Below are 22,741 nucleotides of genomic sequence, written 5' to 3'. Positions count from 1 at the left end.
CAGGAGAGCCGTTCTACCCCGGCGGCTGCTTGGCTCCTATTGATCTGCGATGGAGACATAGTCTACACACCTAGGTGCACCGTGCTGTGTTCTCGTCGCTTAGTTCACAATGAAGGGAGAGACTGCACAAAGTTCAATTCGCTCGCTCTTGCTGCCACACTTCATCACTCCAGCGCTCTGATAAAAAGTTTCCGCAGTAATTGAGTGAGACGGGTTCATGTTTGCTTGTGTGCTTGTGACACCATGCTTGTTAACATAGTTAGTAAGCGAATGTTTAAAAGTTTATACACCCGATAACACTACTATCCTTAGTTTTCATATAGCTGTCCACTAATTTGCTATCGAAATCAATGCTTCACCTTTTGGGCAAAACTGCAACTTTTTCATTTTTCGCAACTTTAGTGCATTTGGCGTAAGTCTTTGTTTTTCCAAATGAGAGAAAGTTCTTATGTAAATGAGAGAAAGTATTTCTGTATGAAAGAATGAGGTGTGCGGTACTCTAAAGGACTTTATTTTTTTAGGTCACGCAAAAAAGTGCATGCTACAAACGAGGGCCATTTTTTCCCCCCTTTTTTTGGTCACGGAAAACAGGTGCACATTTCAACCGAGGGCGCATTAGAATCAAGTAAATAAGGTAATAACCGAAGAGTGCGCTAGGCCACTCCATTACAGCCTGTACAATTTCACAGTGGTAACGAAAAGCCATAAAAGAACAAGTCGATGAAATGCTATAAACGGGATCACATAGCATGAAATGGCCGAGCAAAAGGTGCCTCCCAGTTTCGTTGAGGCTGATATCCAGGAGAAGTCGGTTAAATTGGAATTGGACACTGGTGCCGTGGTTTCGGTCATTGATGAAACAGAGTTTAAGAGCCGTTTACCTGACGTCAGCGTGGAGCCGTCAGACATCAAGTTGTGAGGACATTTTGGCCAGCTTTCGTCAATTTCGGGTACAGCAATGGTCCATGCAGAGTTTGCGGGAAGAGCAGCAAAGTTACCGTTGTTTGTGGTACCAGGCGGCGCATGGGCTCTACTTGGGCGAAAGTGGGCCAGAGCATTCAATGTGACTTTGAAAGATATAGCCACGGTTCACCAGGCGAGCAGTGCAGACGCACCAGTCGGTCGTTATGGCTCACTATTTATTGATGGTATTGGGACATCTAGGGGCATGCAGACCAGCATAAAAATATCAGAGGGAACGCTGCCAGTATTTTGCAGACTACGCAATGTACCGTTTGCACTGAGCAATTTAGTAGAGGCACAGCTTCAGTGGCTGCAACGAAAGGGCATCCCAAGTCCTGTTCAATAATCGGAATGGGCGGTGCCAATTGTGCCGGGGCTGAAAAAGGATGGTAGGGTCAGAATCTGTGGCGATTTCAAACTCACAGTCAACAAAGCTGCTATACTGATGTGTGCTCCATACTAAAGCTGGAGGAAATGTGGGCAAAGTTAGCCGGGGACAGAAATTTTCGAAACTAGATTTCCGAGATGCCTATCAGCAGATAGAGTTAGATGCTGTGTCAAAAAAGTTCCTATTATTATTAATTTGTATATTATGGCGCAAGGGCTACAACGGCCAAAGAGCGCCAGCAACAATGTTTAGTAGTGCAGTAGAATGTTATAAACATGTCAGCGGGTATAATGGGTTGCAATGCCTGTGATGTACTGCGGTGGCTGTAAAGGCCTAGGAATTAAAACATAAGGCTTGCATTTCTTGGGAGAATTTAGGATGATTATGTAGGATTTCGGGTAGCGTAGGGTAGATGAGTTTAAAAGCGGTAAGATATATTTTTCAAAAAGTTCACATCATTAAGATAACAGCCGGTCGATGGGGAAAATCGGCTCAGCCGATAGGAAAAATGCAGGGTTCATAGGTAAATTGGTGCAGTAAAGTTCAGGAAAGTATTTTTCTCGCGTGGCTTCCATGCCAGGGCATTGTATAAGAACATGGATGACTGTGAGTTGATTTCCACATCTAATGCAGACCGGTGGATCAGTACTGGTTAGCAAGTATGAGTGTGTTGCATGTGTGTGTCCTATCCTCAGTCTCGACATCATTACTTCCTCCTGTCTATGCCGGTGTACAGGTGTTTGGGTAATGTAGGGTTGGATGATGTGAAGTTTGTTATTATTTTCTGTGTCCCAAGCTTCTTGCCATGCGTGACGCAGTATTCCTCAAACGACAGGTTTCATATCTGTACATTATATGGAACATAACTTACATCTATTTGGGGCCTTAGACCTGCTAAAGCCGCATTTGCGTCTGCCGCTTCATTTCCAGGTATACTAGTATGGTCAGGCACCTAGCAGATTATAATATGTAGCCCTCTCTTGTAGGCCAAGGATAAGCTGCTGATGAGAGTGTTTATCACTGGATTCTTTCTTTGTTTTTCTAGGTGTATTGACCGGACCACACTTAAGGCACCTGTGTATATTATCGATTGATTGGTCCGTCTTGTTGCTATTTCTTTAATTGCGAGGAGTATAGCATGAGCTTCAGCAGTGAAGATGCTTGTGTATTTGTTTAATCTTAAATGGGCTATAAAATCTGGACTAATTGCAGCACATGATGTTGTTTCAGCAGTTTTTGAAGCATCAGTGTAAAATTCTGGACATTTGTACTTACACTGTAGTGATAAGAAGTGTTGTTTTACAGCTTCTTGGGGTGCAAGCTTTTTGTTTGTTTCTGTGAACGAGAAGTCACAATGTACGGTGACTGATTCCCATGGTGCTACTAACTCGTTAGTGTTATGCAGGTGAACGTCCAACAGCAATATGTTGTTTTCTTGACATAGCGACAGTGCTTTCAAAGGAAATGGCTTTGCTAATGATGGCCGCTTTGCAAAGAGGGTTTGAATTTCTGTGCTCTACAACATTTTGTAACACGGGTGTTCTCGGTTGGAACTAATCTTAAGTGCGTACATAAAACTACAATACTTACGTTGTAGGTCTAGGTTCTACTGATTAGCTTCTACGTGCAAACTTGGAACAGAGCTAGTACGGAATGCACCTAGGGCTAGTCGCATGCCAAGGTTATGTACAGGATCCAGAATTTTTAAAACAGAACGTGAAGCTGATTGGTAAACAATGTTCTCGTAATCGATACGTGTTCTAATCAAACTGTTATACAGCGAGAGCAAGCATTTCTTGTCAGTTTCCCACGACTGGTGCGAAAGAATTTTGAGGATATTCATAGTTTTTAAGCATTTCATTTTTATGTTTTTTATATGTTGCACAAACGAGAGCTTATCATCCAATGTAATGCCAAGAAATTTCTGCTCCTTTTTTGCACTAAGCACATACCCGTTCATCGTAATATTCGGTTCAGGATGTATGCCTCTTTTCCGAGAAAATAACACGCATGTTGTCTTTTCTTCATTAAAGCGAAAGCCATTCTTGTCAGCCCATTTTGAAAGCCTGTTCACTCCCAGCTGAATCTGCCTCTCGCATATGGACAGATTGCATGATTTAAAGCTTATCTCTATATCATCTAGATAGACTGAGTAGGATATAAATGATGGGAGTGTTTTTGTAGTGTGTTCATTTTAACTAAGAATAGTGTGCAGCTGAGCACTCCTCCTTGTGGTACACCATTTTCTTGCACAAAGACTCTCGACACTGCAGTTCCCACCCTTACTCTGTACTTTCGTTCGGACAGGTAGCTTTTTATTATATTAAACATGTTGCCTGACACGCCATACGACGCGAGGTCTTGCAATGTGCCATACCTCCAGGTAGCGTCATAAGCTTTTTTGAGATCAAAAAATACTGATAGACCGTATTGCTTATGAACAAGTGCGTCTCGTATATAACTCTCAAGTAGTACTAGGCTATCTGTTGTGCACCTTCCTGGTCTAAAACCAGCTTGGTGGGGATCCAGAATTCCATTGTATTCTAAAAAGTACATTAATTGGCGGTTTGTCATTTTTTCAAACACTTTACATACACAGCTTGTTAGAGCGATAGGCCTGTAGCTCTGTACACAGGAGGGGTCTTTTCCATGCTTTAATATTGGTACTACTATAGCTTCCTTCCAACAAGACGGCAATCGACCACTGCAGAAAATTTTACTGAACAGGTATAAGAGGCATTCAAGTGTTTCCTCGGGTAGGTGCTTGACCATCTCATAATTAATACTGTCTAATCCTGGCGCAGAGTTTTTGCAGTTGCGCAAAGCTATATTTAATTCTTGCATCGGGAATGGGCAATTGTACCCATCGCTATGGGATTTTCGGAAGGAGAAGGGTATTGACTCAGCTAATTTTTTATATGTTAGGAATGCTTTTGTGTAATTCGCGCAACTCGATATGTGCTCAAAGTGTTCTCCCAAAGAATCTGCTTGCCCTTCTAATGTAGTAGCACTGTCATTTACCACGGGCAAGGGTAGTGTGGCATTCCCCTTCAGCCTTCGAACCCTACTGTACACTTTCTGGCTATCTTTGTATGAGTTTATTGAGCCGATATAATTTCTCCAACTAGCTCTCTTGGCTTCCCAACGAATACGTCTTCCATTTGCTTTTGCACGTTTGAAATTTATAACGTTTTTTTCTGTTGAATATTTGGAAAACGTACGCCATGCTTTGTTTTGTTCTTTTCGTGCTTGCTTGCACTCTTCGTTCCACCAGGGCTTAGGGTTCACTATTTTACCAGAGGTTTGTGGTATCGATTGTTTCGCGGCATTGATAATGTGTTCAGTTACATAGGCGGTCATTTCTTCAATGTCAAGCTGCCTTATGGATTCAAGGGATATACATGCGAGTTCTTTGAATTCTGCCCAGTTTGCAGCATTTAGCTTCCATTTTTTTGGATTCACAGGTGGGTCATACGTCTGTATTGCCTCTAAGAGAACTGGAAAATAGTCGCTTCCAAAGGAGTCTGTGAGAGCTCTCCATTCAAACAATGGCAGAAGTGTTGCAGAACCAACCGCCAGATCTATTGAGGAGTAGGTGTTATGTGCAGTGCTATAATAAGTCGGGAACTTTTTGTTAAACAGGGTTGCTGCAGAGGATAGAAGGAATCTTTCAATTACGCGGCCTCTTGCATCACAGCGTGAGTCCCCCCAGAGTCCACTATGAGCATTAAAATCACCAACCACAATATACAGCTCAGGAAGCTGGTCTAGTAGTTTTTCAAACTCATTAATGTCGATCCGCTTGTCTGGTGGAATGTACAAAGAGCATACAGTAACAAGCCTATTAAGCAAAATAGCTCGTATGGCTACTGCCTCATAAGGCGTGTTAAGTTGGAGATTTTGGCATGCAACAGTCTTTGATATTATTATTGCCACGCCACCTGATGCGGCATGTCCATCATCATGATCTTTACGGAAAATTCCAAACTGAGTTAGAAAGTTCGAGTCACTTGATTTTAAGTGTGTCTCCTGAACACAGAACAGTCTAGGCTTATACGTAGATAACAATTCATTGATGTCATCTAGGTTATGCAAAAGCCCTCTGGCATTCCATTGCAATATCTGAACACCCATTATGACAAAGGTGTTTTTGGGAGTGTTCTGTGTAGAGTGATAATATTATTTTGGTTTTGGCGGAATTATTCGAGGGTTTTTTTCTTTTTTACGTCCCTCAAGCAAGCCGCGCTTGTCTTTTGGTGCCGCTGGCACCGATGTACTTGCGTCAACCTCCATCTCCTTCTCAGAGGCGGTGGAGGCGGGATCACGAGGCTCTGGGAGACGTGTCTCGGGCCTCGGTTTTTGCACAGTAATGCAGCCCTGCGAGAGCAAGGTCTGCGAGTTGTTGGATTTGGCAGCACTGGGTGCTGCCTCTGTGGGGGCAGAAGAAGTCCCCCGTGGTTCACTGCGTGTGACCAGGGCGGGCTCTTTAGGCCGTTGTGAGAGGGCCCCCTGCCTCGTCACAGCGGCAAAACTTTCGTTGCGAGGAAATGTAAGTCGCTTTCGCGCTTCAGAGAAGGTAATGTTTTCATTGATCTTAAGGGAAATAATTTCTTTCTCTTTTTTCCAGATTGGGCATGACCGTGAGAATGCAGGATGATCCCCTTCACAGTTCGTGCAGTGTGATACAGCATTACAATTATCAGATGGATGATCGTTAGAACTGCATATGGCACACTTTAATTTTCCTCTGCATGTCTGAGAGCTGTGCCCGAACCTCTGGCATTTGAAATAACGTCTAGGATTGGGAATATAAGGCCTCACGCGGATTTTCACATAGCCTGCTTCGACTGAGTCTGGTAGTGTGGTGAAGCCGAATGTTAGGATTACATGTTTTGTGGGAATTTCGGTGTCATTCCGACGGATCATGATTCTTTGAACTTTGGTCACATTCTGTTCTGCAAAACCTTCAAGCAATTCTTCTTCACTAAGGTCAAGCATGTCTTCATCAGAGATTACCCCATGAACACTGTTCATCGAACGGTGCGCCGTGACAGTTACTGCTATGTCACCAATGAATTTGAGGTCTGAAAGCTTATAAAGTTGCTCTTTGTCTTTCAGTTCCAGAAGGATGTCGCCACTAGCCATCCTTGTAGCTTTGAATTCTGGGCCTAATGTGTCTCTTAGGCACTTCGAAACTTTGAAGGGAGATAGTTTTCTGGCTGGTATATTGCCGTCACTGTGGATCACATGGTACTTTGCAAAGTTGTCATAGCTCTTGAAGAAAAATCGAGTGGTTGCTTCGTTGCGCCCCCTTTTTAGAGGACGATCAGTTAGGGAAATGGAAGGAGTAGCCATAAAAAGTATTTGTCTTCGGCAGCAGCGCCAGCCGCCCACCACCGAGCCCAACATGGGGACGCCACAAGGCTTGTATCTCAAGACTTGCGCACGGCAGCTGTACGCCACCACTATAACCGTACATGGTGTAACCAAGGCTGGTTAGCCACACAAGGTTAACCCTCACCACCAGGAAATTAGAGTGGAAAAAAAAGATAAGAAAAGGAGTGGAGAAAAGGAAAGGTGCAGAAGAAAGATTATAGATTATAGGGGGATGGGAAAAGGCGACTGGAAAAGGCGAAAAGGCGATGCCGCAGATGAAATGGTCCCGGAGCAGCGAGCCCAGCTGGTCCCCGAAAACACATGCACTCACTAACCCTTGTAGCGCAGCAACGAACTGCCCGAGGGTCTCTCCTTCCCGGCAGCTCCTGTTGTTGAAGCAATAACGCTCCATTAGTGTGGACGGTGCTGGGTTGAAATGCGAGCTTAGTATGGCGAGCAGCTCACCCAGCATCTTAACATGTGGCGTGGCTGGCTGGAGAAGTTCGAGCAAGAGGCTGAAGACGCGGATCCTGCCGCTGGCCAGGAAAATGTCCCGCTGTTCGGCCTCGGGTGTGTGGTTTGCCCGGAAGGACACGTGGACTTGTTCTTCATAAATTGGCGAGGCGGACCCATCTCCCTCGAACGGCTCGAGCCTTCCATACAGCAGCATGGTGGCAGCAATTGGAGGCGCTGTTTCGCCGCTCACGGCAGCATGGGACTATCCGTGGGTACTTGTCACCAGTGTCACGATCCACCCGGCTTCGTGAATGAGCGAGGGCTTGAGGCAACCTCTGTTAGACGGACGCTCCGCAGCCTGGTGGTGATGAACGATCCCTGGCCGCCGAGCAGCTGTGCTCGGTTAAAACACGTTGGCGGGCTAGTTGGTTAGAATCCATGGTAGAGTGTATAAGCACGAGTGAACGAGGACGTAGAAAGAAACAGATACACAGACACAGCGCTTCACTTTCAACTATGGGCCTCGAGCTCCACCACTGGAAAAGCTGGCGCCACCGTCGGTGTGACATGCTATTAGGGATCACGTGGACATAGCGGCCGCGTCGGCTGCTTCGGGAGTGCCGAAGCGTGCTGAAAACGAGAGTTTAAATTCCCTCGTACGCTGCGGTCCTCATTTGTCAATGTGCTGCCCGACCGCGCCACCCGGGACGAAGCAGAGTTCTACGAAGCCCCTCTGACGTTGGCTTCGGACCTTTACACCAGCGTGCGTGTGCGGCACGTGTATGTTAGCCCTCATCCTCCTCCAAAAGGGCGGGTCATCTTCAATGACGTCGAACTGTGACATCAAGCAGAGAGCTTATAAGCAGCGATTGTCGGCTGCTGGAGTGTGCTCGTTGTGTGCTCGTTGTCGTGCTCAAGATGTAATAGTGAGCTGAGTGCTTGTTGTCATGCTAGAAATGTACTCGTGAGCTGCGTGTTCGTTGTCGTGCTCGAAATGTACTAGTGAGCTGCGTGCTCGTTGTCGTGCTCAAAATGTACTAGTGAGCTGCGTGCTCGTTGTCATGCTCGAAATGTACTCGTAAGCTGTTTGCTGTATGTTAGTCTTGCAGGCTCCATATGGCAGTCATGCTAGACTGTCGATGGATGTCTTGTCTAAGATGTAAATAATGTAAAATAAATCCTGCTCTCCTAAGTCCCGACGAAGAGTCAAGCTCCTTCCTACAGCTACGACTGCCAACTCTGACAACAGAATGGCAGCGGTGAGATCAGCCTACGGCTCCTAGATTGGCTTACGGCTCCTAAATCGGCCTACGACTCAAAGCCAGCAACGGCAGCTGACGGACGTTGGCACATGGTGACCGACCGGTATCCTGATCAAGTTGGAGGCGACTTGGGATTGACCACCTCTTGCAACTAAGTGGATACGGCGGAGAAGGACTGGTGATATGCTGCTACTTCAGTGGGTAAGCGTTTGGTTTTGGCTGTAAGATTTACCAGGCTTCAATTTCTCTGTGTTTTTGGATTTGATTCACTGGGGATCTTTTTAGTTGTACATGTATTCTGATTTGCGTGGGTATCGCAACAAGTATTGTGTGACAGCAGAGCCAAAGCTTAAAGTAGCGACCATGGTCCTAATGTGTTTGACGAGAGCTGACCTGTTGTGGTTGTGTGACGAGGCTACTCTGTGCGTGAATGGCTATGTAGAAAAAATGCATAAGAAAGTAGTCCTCATGCGCAATTCCATTTGTCAACTGAGGCACATGACCATAATAACGCCATGCCATTGGCGGATTTTCGCCGTCGTCTGCTTGGGCGTGCGAAACTCAGCACGAAACGATGTCAAATTCAGGTTGCTACAAGCCACAAATTTGGCGAACAGAAGAAGAAACAAGGAGTTTTAAACCTTCAAAAGTGTGCTGTAGCTTTGAAAGATGCCGGCAATAGTTTGCTACCTGTGCCGAGCCGTGCCGGAGTCTCTCTCTCTCTTTCCCCCCCCCCCCCTCATGACTGCGGTATAGGCTTAGCAGATGAAAGCGCTTTTGGCAGCAGCCGGTGTTCATGTGGCGTTCTGGCACTACTAATGCAACCCAATGATTTGGAAAAAGTGAAGGCACAAGAAAAATGGCAAGCTTTGCTTCGACGCCGGCTACCAAGGCACAATTGTATTTTCTTGCTCACGCTGATGTGGCTGCGGCTGGCTCGGATGCGTGGTAAACGCGCATTGTTATCATAAGCCGCGATTTTCTGCCTTTTGTCTAAGACGCAAGTTGCGGTGTGGCAGCGGGCAAAGGTGAAGGTGACTGCAGTCTCCCCATACAGATATTTATCTCGTGTGCAACGTCCGGCGATGCCGCATCGGCACGGAGTTCACCAAGCGTGAGCAGCCACCAAATGTGCACCCCGTTCCTCGTGAACTCTCTCGGTATGTATGGAATGCGGAGCACCATTAATTGGCAAACAGCTTTAAATCAATTCTTTTTGTTTTGCCAATTACAAGATATTCATCTTGTGTGCCAATTGCGGTGGTGCCACATTGACCAAACGTGCAACCCATTCCTCATGAACAATCTGACTGGGCGTGATATGAGCAGTACCAGTAATCGGCATATTACACTTCTTTTTTTCCCCATAACAAACATTTCACACTAGGGCATACATGCTCGGGCATGTGCTAGGGGCATACTAGCCTGTTAACTGGTAATGTGTAAATACTTTATTATATTCCTGAATAAATCAAGCTGTCTGTTTTTCTCATTACAAACTTATCGCTCACCTGTTTGTGGCAACATTATTACACCTGTAATGTTTTTATATATATATACGAAGCCAAAAGCATTAGGCTTGTAAGTACTGCAAGCAGATTATTATGAGGCTTATGAGTCGATTCTGAATGCAATTATGTAAATAGCAATGCCTCGATATTGCACTGAGCAATGTTTTTTTTTCTCATTTTTCTCAAAGCATGGTTTTTGGTCACTTTGGTTGTTTGCTGTATCAATATTTTTGCATCTAGGACAGCTAGAGCTATTACTTCTTTTGCAGCACAAAGCTAAATGTGTTGAGAATGCAACAATAAGAGCAGATTATTTTTATTTTGAGCTCCAAATTTTTTTATTTACATTTATATGTGCTCTTATTATTGTTACTGTGAACACAAAACTTCGATGAGCTGTAAAATCACAAATAATTGTTCAATTTCGGATCTGTTTCCAGCGTTGCTATCCTTATGCACTCTAGTATCAAACTATATGTTGTTTGCAACTTTCCCTTTAACAGGTAATTTTTAATTGTTTCAACATCGGCGTCCCTGCTGCTGGGAGGCGGCTCTCAAAAGTTCAGAGTTGGCAGACCAGCTCTGGGCCGTCCGGCAAGCCGAAGATGCCGCCCGAGTCCAAAGACTTCAAGCCGCCACCTGAGGCCACCACAACAAAAAACTGCCGGACCATTCATTAATAAGGTTTCTTCTTCAACAAACAATAGAAGGTAATTAATAACTATCTCAGCAATTACTATGTGTATGCAAAATATAGTTAGGTATCTAAAGTCATAGCGAAACACTGAATGAGCATCTGCAGTTTTATCAGATTTGATCAAGAAATAAAGTTATCTCAACAACCCATGTTACCCCTTAAAAACAATCCCATGCCGCACTTTGAATTGATGTAGCCAACCATTGCCTAGGCAGAAGTCAGGAAAACCCAGCAGGAATGCAAAGTTTTTGGCTTTGCTCAGCATCATTGGTCCACTGTATTGGAATGTTGCGAGCCCGTGCGTCGGCGAACCACTTAAACAGCGCGTCTTCTACATCCGCATAGGCAGCCTTCCGCAGCCGCTTTCTGTTTGTTGAGTCGGCGGCAGAGCTGGCAATCTTTTCCTTGTTTTTAGAATTGTCGAGATGGTTGATTTGAGACATGTTGCACTTCCTCATTAACTCGGAGTTTTTAGCAAGTTGAGACACGTCCTTCAATATTGCTCGCTTCGTTGCCATGTACACGCTTTTTGTTTTGTGACCACTGCAGGCACAGCATTCCCATCCGCCATCCTGAACTACAACTTAGGCCTGGCTAGAACGAAGCAGAGAAGTATGGAGACTAGTGTGGAGAAGCCATCTTCGCCGGTAATGGCCAGGAAACGAAACTTCTGAACTTCAGCCGGCGCCGTAGCATGGCACCGGCTAAATGCGTGCTACGGCGCCGGCGTCGTGTGACACACCGACATTCGTGGGCAGCACGTGACGGCAGGCAGAGTGGCACGAAACGGATAGTTCACCTCCAAGGAGGCTTGGGAAAACAGAGTGCGTGCACAAAGGGGCCAGAGGTCGTCGTTATTTCGCAGTGCGGTCGCGGGTTTGCGGCGTCCGTTCGCTGTAACCGATTGGCAGGGCTCAAAGATTTTCTTTATACGTGCGATTTTATGCCATTGAAATAATGTATATTTTGGCAGTCGCATGGCTCTCGTTCGTTTTAAAGCGGAAGTTAGTCTTAAGCGGGGCCATTATGTGTGGGCTCGACTGTACAGCAGAATGCCACTAATTCATTATTTTCTGAGGAAAAAAAAGCAACAAGACTCGATTCTATTCAAAAGAAATTATATCAATAAAAAAATATTCTCCATACCTTCATATACTAGAACTGAACTGTAACCAGGGCTGGCATAGAAATCTGGCATTCTTTCTAAAACTAGACTGAACTGTACATCTTCATTTCTATGTAGGTTACTGATAGCTTGCTACATTCTTGTTATGCAATGCTAGGAGACTCCTGAGCATGTTATCCCCTTCCCTCCCTCATTATAAGAAAATTGCAATGTTATGACATGGGTGACCATGTCCTTGTTATCACTCATGTGCAACAAATTGTACAACAAGCACAGTATTATCTGCTTCGCTTCGCTTACCAAACGAGTGTCTTGTGCTGGGTCATGTCTAGGTGAACTCACTTTAAAACAACTACTGTTTTTACCAACACACTGTCCGTGCCTGCATAAGCACAATCAACTCACTTATCTCCGAAATGTAGTAGTCGGCATCTTTGCGATGACCACTGGCAAGAACCTGCCGTCCTATGTCCTCAAACATGACCGGACGCGCTTCCAGGTTCATTAGCAGCATCGACTGGAGCTGTGTTTTGGCCCGCTCCAGCTCCATCTGCAAGACACACAGTGGTTTCAACACAAACACGCAATGTCAAACACAACCAACAACAATGGCTGTAACAGCACTTTGGTGCTCAAAGGCAATGAGAAAAAAGAAACAACCAAAGCAGCAATGTCGCTGATGTGTCTGTGTTGGCTATAACAATAATTACCGTATTTACAAGACTCTAATATAACAATAATTACCGTATTTACAAGACTCTAACATGTCCCTAAAGCTAACACTCACCCAATTTTCGTGGGCACCTGAATAAGTGCACCTGAATGTCACAAAGGTGGACCTAAAAAACGTTCACTTGAATGTAATATGCTGGGAATTCATAAATGAAAGATACAGCATGCCCTGAACCCCATGTTCATGCTCAGAAAAAATGCAATGTGCAGAATTAATCTTTATAGAAGAAAAACAAAGGAATGAGCTTTCATAATGAAAGCAGTGCATCGTCGTCGCCATTTGTGCTACGCTAGCCACAGAGCACAAATAAGCGGTAACTATTATCACTTTCATTGTGTCCCGAACGAGATGAAAGTGGATTAAACGAGGGGCCCAATATTTATTGATCGTATCATATAAGCAGCGAACAGACAAGGACAACCTAGGGAAATTTACTTGTACATACCGATTGAAATAAAGAAATTATAAATTAATGGAAATAAAAATGGATGAACAAACTGGCCACAGATGGGAAACAATCCCATGTCTTCACATTACGTGCGCGATGCTCTTACCAATTGAGCAACCTCATCGCTGTTCTCCCATCCACTTTCTGGGGTATTTATGTTTTACTACTAGAACTAACCCTGGCAGTGTCAGCCAGCGACACTACTCACGAACCTTGGCAGCGGATGTGGTACATCCCTTCTGCCACAGGTGTCACGAGTACGTGATCTTTTTGGGTGAAGCCAATTGGTAAATAAACGTGCACATGCTACCTCAAGGCATCAATGTAGCCGGATTCGAGACTGGCAACATCTGGCAACATTGATGCCTTCAGGTAGCATGTGTGGGTTTATTCACATACTCGTGACGCCTGTGGCAGAAAGTATGTACCACATCCGCCACCAAGGTTCGTGAGTAGTGTCGCTGGCCACCTCCAATGGTCTCTGTGAGGGACTTGGATACAAGGAATGGTGAAATCATTCTGGCCTTTTCATCAGCTCTCTAACCACTATGGACGTTAAATTTCGGGAAAGTCTCTTTGCTCTTGAGAAAAGCTGAAACGTAGAGTTGGTGTGCCCCTTTTTGAGGGATGATCAGTTGAGAAGGGTCTGGAAGATTTTGTGGTGTGTAGTTTTATTCGGCAAGGGGTCTGGAAGATTCTGTGAAGGGTGTAGTTTTATTCAGCAACGATGCGAATCACCCACCACCGAGCCCAACGAGGGGGTATAGCAGGGTGAAGCGAACCTTACCATGCCAACCGTACATTGTAGCATAAGCTCTTGTCCATAGAACACCATGTATTTAGAACCTCAATATAACGAAGTGTGTTTGTATGCGATTTCAATATAACGAAAGCTTGCTTCCACTGCAAAGGAATGCTGAGACAATAAATAGAAACTTCTGCGGACGTAGATGGTCAAATGAGTGAATTACAATCGGCTGCCTGCAAATGCACCTTTCGAATCGCGTGCGGTGTGACAAGAGCCACCGCCAAAGTGGATCCGCATCATGTTCCGTATAAAGTCCAAGTGCCATAATATCCTATGGCACCCCGAGTGCTCTGCGCTGTGGGCGAGACTGAAAGTGTACAAGGGTGAGACAAGAAAGATGGTGGCTTCAGGAGTTCCGCCTTCCCGCATAAGCAAAGGGAAAGAGGGGGAGGGGAGCGACCTCCCGGTAACACGCGTGACCTGGCTGTGGCTGCACATGGCTGTAAGTGCGGCTGAGTGCATATGCAGCCGCACACCTTGTTTAGAGGAAATATGCCGCTTGTGCAAAGACTGGGCGTGCCGAGACGGCGTGGCATCAAGTAAGCTGTCTTTCCGTGCATTTAGTATTGGAGGTTGCGTAAGCTTGAGTTTCAGTGACTCGTTGGAGCGAGAGGCAGGCGAAGCAGACGATAGGCATTCGCTCCCCACTGCCAGCACTTTTCATAATAGGATCGTCCCAGTGCAGGTGACGCCATCAGCTGCGGGGACGGCGTGCACACGGGAGCGTGGCTGGCTTCACTTAATTCGTACCGCCGATGTGAATAGATCGTCAATGTGGCAGGAAACCGTATCCCTTGTTGCCAACACCTAAATTGCTTTCTCATTAAAATTTGCTTTTTTTGATTGCCTGTTAACTCGGAAAATTCTGCGGCCCCTTTTCGTAAAAGAAAAATTGATCGGCGACTGCATTTATTCGCATAAAAGGTCCAATTTCATTACAACGAAATTACAATATAACAAAGCAAATTGCCGATTTTATCTACTTCATTATATTGAGGTTTATTATAACTGAGTATTATGGTTACGGTACACTAGGTTAACCCAGGCAGCCCACGAAAATGAAGAAAATGAGGAAGAGAGCAGTGGACAGGAGACTGCAGGAGAGGAAAGTGGAAGGCAGAAGAAGAAGGTAGGTGATCAGCCCATTTCCTCAGGGTGGGTCAGCCTGAAGGTGCCGTGCCGTCTTTGTGAAGCGGAGGCCAAAGAGGTGTGTTGCCGCCGCCGAAGGTCCATAAAGGTCCAGACACCCTGCACTGGCTCAGCCCCTAGAATACCCTTTTTCCCGGACACAGCTAAGCTGTGCATGGCTACATGCCGGAGGGTCGAACCCCCAGGTGCTTGAGTCTGTGGTGTTGCAGCTCACCAATCACCTGTTGACGTAGACAACTCTGCGGGCAATCGTAGTCAAGCACAAAATGAACCTGCAGCAGCCTTCACAAAAACCTTCTCTTTTAGCATATGGCAATGATGCTGCATCTTACGGCAGTAGGTTGTTGTCAATGCCATGAAGACTGTTTTGGTATTGTATAAAATTCTAACATGCAGGTAATTTTCGTAACCATTTTCTCGGAATAAAGGTGCGCAATACATTTGGGTAAATATGGTACAGAACACATGCACAAACATCCAGCTGTGCACACACGACAGGCACAGCATCAGGTAGTTATGCATAAAGATGCCAAGTGAAGAATAAGCACTGCCAAACAATCACTCTCATAAACAATGCCTCACCCATCGTACTGTCCAATTCAACCTGTGGTAGGCATGCTTCCAAGCTCCGCCAACTGAATGAGATATCACGAGTAGACCTTATTTTACTTGACCTTGACCAGAACTACAACACTCTAATAAAATATCTTTAAGGACCTCTTTCAGAACATTTTTAAGCCAAACCTTCCTGCAAGATCTTCAGTACAATTCAATAGATTCCTCTACAATACTCATATACTGCAATTTTATCCCAAGGCAATTGGTACACAGCCGCTGTTATTTACCAACAGCATCCTAAAGCAGCAGCCAGTGCTGCATGTAATTTACAAATCAGTTCCTTTGTCATGGCAATTGAAAACAGCATTATGGTGCAGGAAATCTGACTTGCAGTGCGGCAAACAGACTAATAGCTTTGCGGGATAGCTGACCTACGTGAATTTGCGACAGACAGTTCAATCAACGAGTCGCCGTGACCTTACTCATTAAAATAAAGAGCTCCCTGACAATTCCTTGACTTTTCCAGGTTCTCAGAGTTTCCCTCACTTTTTCAGGCCACTAGGCACCGTGTAAAGTTCTGACAGTGGTCAGTCCGCACACGAGATGAATAAGGGAACTATGTTTAAGATGTGCATTGGGATATTATGAAATAAGGAGAGGCGTGCTATCCTTGCATATAAAGAAAGAAAAGATGACAGTACGAAAAGATGAAACATTCAATACAATTTGGTATATAGTTTTAATGTGACTAGTGAGAGTTTGAGTGAGAAGATTGGACGCAGCAGAGGCATATGTGATGCTTGTTTAATGAATGCATAAGGGCAGCCTTACTTTCACTTGAATTACTGTTCTGCCCCCTATAGTAGCTGGTGCAAGAAATACAGATGTTAACAAAAACGGAGACACATTGGCTGTGCGCAAGTGTATTTGCACTAAGAACACAGTTTGCCACTGTATACAAATACAGTAGAACCCCATTCATTTGTTTCGGAAAAAAACATAAGAAAAAACGTGCTAACCTGGAAAATGTACGATCCAAAGTAACTAAAAAAATTTGACAGAGTCAACTATTCTTGATATCTACGTAATGCGACGTGTTGTGCAGGTCATTGCAGCACGAGACGCCGATGTGCGTTGAGCTGGAGGTGCTACAGTGGCCGGAGACGTGTTTTGTCGGTGTTTTAAGAAGGCAACAGGAAACAAAACAATATCGAGCTGGTGGGCGACGCAGGATGCCGCCGAAGCGATACGGGATCCCCACATTGTGCCACCTGCAGCAGGGAAAGTCAGCGCGTTTGGATTATCGCCTACTAAAAGCTTGCAGTGCGCTACCAATGGCCCTACGCACTACGCACGGTAAAACAGATAGGTGAACATGCTTATTGCAATACGATTGGCGGTGATAGCTGTAAATACGGTGTGCGGAGTACCAGAATAAGATACTGTGCGCGCCCTGTTGTCTTTCACGTGAGATGGGCGGCTATATACTGCTCTCGATCACACGCGCCTTGTGCCTTCTTTTGTTCACATGGGATCTAGTGGCCAGAAAACGTATACGATCGCAGTCTGCAGCAGGGGACGGCGGCATGTTTCGGTTATTGGTTATTAAAAGCATGCACTACACTTCTTATGGCACCACACGCTGTGAAACAGATCGGTGAAGATGCTTATCGCAATAGGATTGGTGAATGCCGCGTTCGACGACCCCGGAGATTTGCTGATACTGAAATGAGAAACAGTGTGTGTGCTGGCATTTTCATGTGAGATGGGCGGGCGAGAATTTTGGTGAAGCTGTCACAGCAAAAAGCTATATACTGTTCTTGATTGCGCTCCTTGTGTATTTTCTTGTTTACATGGGATCTAGCGGCCAGAAAACATATCATACGATCACAGTTTGGCGGCGTACTGAATGTTGGTGCAGAAAAATTGTGTTTTGCAGTGTGGTGACCGGGCCTGAGGTAATAGTGTGCGGTAGCGAGGGCACAGTAGTCACTGTAAGGAGTGTACAAAAACTGACCACACAGGTCATACGCTCTACCTTTTATTGTACAGGATGGATGGATGAATGGATGGATGGATGTTATGAGTGTCCCCTTTGGTACGGGGCGGTAGGTTGTGCCAATAAGCTCTTGCTATTATACGGCCCAATGTACTATTTAGGTAGAAAAAGAAAAAGAAAAAAAAAACACATGAATTCCCAAAACCAAATTTTCTGACCCCCTATAGTGAATATTATTTTTGCACGTCTCTGTTTTTTGTCGTTTCCCTACTTTTCTTCCACCAATCTTCCTATCGCCTCTCCCTAATATCTATTGCGGACATGTTTACTTTCCCTCTGCTCTTGCTGAACCCAAGGGCTTCAAGGAGTCCAGTGGTGCCTAAATCGACCCCTGGGCTTGATATCTTGACATAAAAAATCTTGTATCTTGACATTTAAATAAAACATGCTCCATCGTTTCCCTAGCTTTAACGGAGCAAGCACATGCTGCTTCTTCCTTTTTATATCTCGCTTTATAGGTGCATGTTCTAAGGCCTCCCGATCTTGCTTCGAAAAGTAATGAGCTTCCCTTTGAGTTATCATAAATTGTTTCTTTCCTGATTTCGTTTTTTCCTCTTAAATGGCAGGTTTATTTTCCACTGCCGCCACTCATGAGATTACTTCAGCCTCTCTGACTTTCCACTTCATGTTCTTTGTTGCTGCGTTGCACACCCTACAGGGTGCGTACTTGCTGGTAAGTTTCCTAGTTCTTTTCCTTTACTGTGAATCAATGTTTTTTCAGTACAAATACCTCAACACTGTACCAGCCCATTTACTTACTTCCATATTCCTCAGTCGTTCTTCATATTGAATTTTACTGTGAACTGCCCTCACTTGAAAACAATGCCAGCCCATATCACCGTGCACAGCTTCATTTGTAGTCTTCCCATGAGCACCTAATGCGAGGCGACCCACTGACCTTCACTTGCCATAGAGTCCTGATTGTGCCCCTGATTTCAAGCAAACAACCGCATTTCCAAAAGTAAGTCCTGGAACCATTACACCTTTCCACATACCTCAGAGCACCTCGTACCTATTGTATCCCCATAGCACTCTGTGCTTCATTATGGCTGCATTTCTCTTCCCCTTCATTGTTATTGTTTTTTCCTGTGTTTCCATATATCTACTGCCTTTGTTTATCCATATACTAAGACATTTATCTTCTTTTACCCAAGGTATTTACTGGCCCTATATTGCCGCTGTCTGTTTACTGTTTTCATGGAATACCATAAAACTTGATATTCTCTCGCAACATTTTGTGGGACTGCGCAACTCTCACGCGTCCCCTGATATGTTGTTTTCCCACATAGCTCCCGTGTCCTGTGATCCAGCTTCGCCGCGGGGCCTGGTGCCTGCGGCGGTCGGTGTGGTTGAAGCGCAGTACGAGAGATGGCACGAGTGTTGCACTGCTAACGCTGCCTCATGGCAGGGTTACTTGCGCAGGGAAAGGTGAAGGCGCTTCCTCGTTGGCTGCGGGTCGGCGAGTGCCGCGGACGTCCCGCGCGTGCACCTATCCATGCTTCTGCGAGACTGTCTCGCGTGGCCTCCTTCGAACACGCCACCGTTCGCGTGACCGTACGCGCGAACGACCAGGCGTTGGGATCCAGCATGGGGCAAACATATTCGCTCGCTATCCGGTCGCGGTGAGTCGGACTTCCTAGATTTGTCGAGCGCCCATCGCCATGTTCTATGGATAGCAACTCGGCTAGCAGGCATTGATCTAAGAAAGGTGCAATAAATGCCCTTGTGATTGTTTGCACTACTGTGTTGTCGTTCCTTTGTCCCAAGAGCACGGATGAGAACCCTACAATTTCAAACTTAAATTCTCGCCTTCCTGTCTACAGATATTAACCAGACGCTGCAAATCACTTTGCTTGTTAGCTAGCAACACAATGTCATCTGCATGAAATAAACCTGGGAGCTGCTGCTCTACTACTATACCCGCCTGTTTGTATGAGAGATTAAACACGAAATTACTTCCTTCTAGTGCCCTCTCCATCCTCACCATGTACATCATAAATAGCACTGGGGATAAAGGGCACCCCTGCCTCAGTCCCTTGTTGCTATCAACCTTCTCCTCACTCCTCATTCCTTCCCATTCAAATCAAACGGTATTTTCTAGGTAAATCTCTCTCAAAGGCTGTAGACAATCATCACCTAAGCCTTCCCCTTCCAGAATATCCCATAAAATGTTGCGGTCTATGTTGTCATACGCTCCTGTAATGTTTAAAAAGGCCACATATAATGGTCTGCTTTCTGCTCTTGATATTTCAATACACTGAGTAAGAACAAATAAGTTATCATCCAAACGCCTACCTATTCTGAAGCCATTCTGAAGTTCCCCCAAAATTAAATTCATTCTACTCTGTCACCAACTGTCTGGTATTCTTCTATATTTTAAAGTTTTTTCCACTGATTTTCCCAGAGCTGCCTTACTTTTTCGTCCTAGCTCATTAATCAGCCTAACAGGAACCTCATCTAGCCTTGTGGCTGTGTGCTTAGGAATTTTCTCTTCGGCTTTCTTCCAGTTGAAATTTGTCAGCATCAGCTCCTTTTAAATCTGGTTCTCTTTTATGGTCTTTTTTTCTTCAACTACAATCTCATCAATGCATTGGAAAGATTCGGCTGTTATTTTTCACAAGTAATTTAATACCGCTTCCCCTTCCAGTTTGTTTATAACTTCGTCTAGGATATGTTGTTGTATTGTTGATTTCCTGCCTAATAATTTTATGTGGTTCCAAAATATTCCAGGCGCCGCCTTCTTTTTCTCCTATATTTCCGACAACCAACATTCACTTTCACCTTTTATCTTTGTTTGCACTAGTACTTGAACCATAGACTTTTTCTCCTGGTATATTTCCCATTTACTGGCCACTTCATCCTGTGGCAACTGTGCCTTCATTGCCTGCCTGTGCTCTTGGGATGCTTTCTGTCGTTCGGCGATTGCTGCTCGTATCTTCCTGTTCCACTAGCTTTTCGGTTTCTTTTTTTTTTCCAACGAACATGTTGTTTTTCTTTACGTATTCCTGTCGTTATTGCACTTAGAAGATCACTGTATTCCCGCTCTTGGCCATTTGCAATGTTCTTCCTCGACTCTTGCGACTATATTTGTTATTTGTTCAGTGTTGAAATTTGGACTGGCCATTTTGCACTCATTACTCTCTTTCCTAAATACATATTCCGTTTTCAAAATGATATGTTTATGGTCACTCCCTATGCTGGCTATGCCCTTCCTCGTCAATGAACATTTCTTTCAAGTTATCATGAATTTCTTTTGTCACCAGACAGTAATCAATGGTTGATTGCTGGTTCCTCACTTCCTAGGTGATCTGCCCTTCACACTTAGGCCCTGTATTCACAGTAACGAGGTTATGTTGCTCACAAAGATCTAGCATTGACATCTCATCAGTATAGCCGTCTAGCTCCTGTATGTGGGCATTCCTGTCACCTGTAAAGGTGGTTTATTAGGGTCGTAGAGAAGCAGCGATCAACGTGGCAACAGCAGCCAGGGCGCAGCCAGTGAACGAACTGCGTATGAGCCACGTGATGGCAACAGAGCTTTTTAGCCTGCTGATCTTCTTCGTCACACACCTAATAGGTTAATTTCGACATCATCCCCGAAACCATTATAATCAGCACTTACGCATTCCACTAACTCTTGATTCTGCTCTGTGCAATTATTTCTGGTCCACAAATATGTTACGACCAGCCAAATTTTTTTTTTCACTCATTGTACCTGATAACCAAAGATGCTCTCGGCACTTTGAATTTACTCTTTTCCGTTTGGCTCCCTGATGGATGAGCATTCCGACTTCCCCTCCCTTTCTTTCTGTCTTAGTTCTGTTGTACCCTTCCCAAACATTATTCTCAATCACTGGTGGCTCTTCAGAGTTCCGAGTTGCATTTCTGTAACCGCATACACCCCTATTTGTTCTCTATTTAACCGCTCCTCAATCTCTGCCCGCTTTTCCATTCTTCTACCGCCCTGCATGCTGATATAGCCTATTGTATGGTGAGCTCTCCTTCTTGTTTTCCTCCTTTTTCTGTTATTGACGGCGACAATATTCTGAGGTTCCCCTAGGGGATCTTCATTACTACCTACGCTGGCCTCCTGAGTGCCCGTGGGCCCCGTAAAAAAGCAACAGCATTACCAGCAAGTTGCCAGCCCACTTCTTATCCAAGCCTGTAATTGAAGTGGATGCCGTCTCGTTCAAAACCACCACATCTTCTGACTTCCCTGTTTACTTCGACAACCTAGAAGCCTTTCTCTCGGCTCATTTTCCATATCGCTATATTAGCAGCCACTACGGCTCTTTGTACGTGACTGTCACGTACAGGCACCTGCGGCACCGTGCACACCACAACCTGCACCTGAGGGGACAGCTCGCGCAAGTTGTCCACCCCCTTTGCCAAGCACTGGGCTAGTCCTGTCCCTTTCCTTTTTAGGACGTCATTTAGTCCCCCTGCTACTATGACAAGGTTGCTCACATGGGCATTTTCCGCAAGCTTTGCTTTTGCTCGCTCCACGACAGAACCCAGTGTCCAGCCTGGAAATGCCCTCACCGCCAACTCTTTTATCACCTTGCACCCTCTCCAGAATTGTGTCTGAGCACCTACCAGGCTTGAGTCGCTGGCGATAATCACCATTTCACTCTCTCCTACCTCTCCCTGCTTCCCTCTTTGTCCTTTTCCGCATGATTCGGACTTGACAAGGCGTATTGACCCCCGGGCTCCTGCTTTTCTTGCATGGCAGCCTCAAGGTAGGTCTCTCCAAGGTAGGTCAAGCTCTTTCCAGCTAACTCCTCACCATGTTGCCTGCATTCCACGTACTTTGCTGGCACTCTCTCTCCTATCACGTCGGGGGAATGAGTTCCACTGTCACGACCATTCTCGTTCATAATTTTGGCCCTTTTCAACTTTTCTTCGGCAGCTCGAAGTCTTTTTCCACTACCTTCCATGTAACACGCTCCATATTTAGCTCATTTCTGAGCTCTTCGACCTGTTTGACAAGCTCATCCTGGAAAGCCTGCATTTTCTTATACAGCATCGACTTTATAGTGTGTGCTGATTGACTCGATTCCCTCTCCGTTCTCATCCATCCCCTCATTTACCTTGAGGGACCCCCAGCATGCTGTACGCTTTCCTACAATGTATTACACGTCTTTTTCTAATGCAAATACTACAATACTATAATAATGCAGAGCATGTGCCTTCTAGCAAAAACTTAT

The 22,741-nt window shown here is 45.2% G+C and overlaps 1 protein-coding gene across 4 annotated transcripts in view; it reads right to left on the bottom strand.

The window, feature by feature from the left end:
• The window catches only part of LOC142587341 (mitochondrial-processing peptidase subunit alpha), a 233,772-nt gene that overhangs the window by 25,937 nt on the left and 185,094 nt on the right, over positions 1-22,741 (bottom strand). For all 4 annotated transcript variants that reach the window (XM_075698266.1, XM_075698267.1, XM_075698268.1 and 1 more), the window contains one exon: positions 12,185-12,329. In XM_075698266.1, the coding sequence (XP_075554381.1) occupies positions 12,185-12,329 (145 nt within the window). The remainder of the gene's footprint in view (positions 1-12,184; positions 12,330-22,741) is intronic.

The sequence above is a fragment of the Dermacentor variabilis genome, chromosome 7, assembly GCF_050947875.1.
Source record: "Dermacentor variabilis isolate Ectoservices chromosome 7, ASM5094787v1, whole genome shotgun sequence".
Classification (NCBI taxonomy): Eukaryota; Metazoa; Arthropoda; class Arachnida; order Ixodida; family Ixodidae; genus Dermacentor; species Dermacentor variabilis.
The sequence above is the reverse complement of the archived record's forward strand: the minus strand, read 5'-3'. Positions and strand labels throughout refer to the sequence as shown.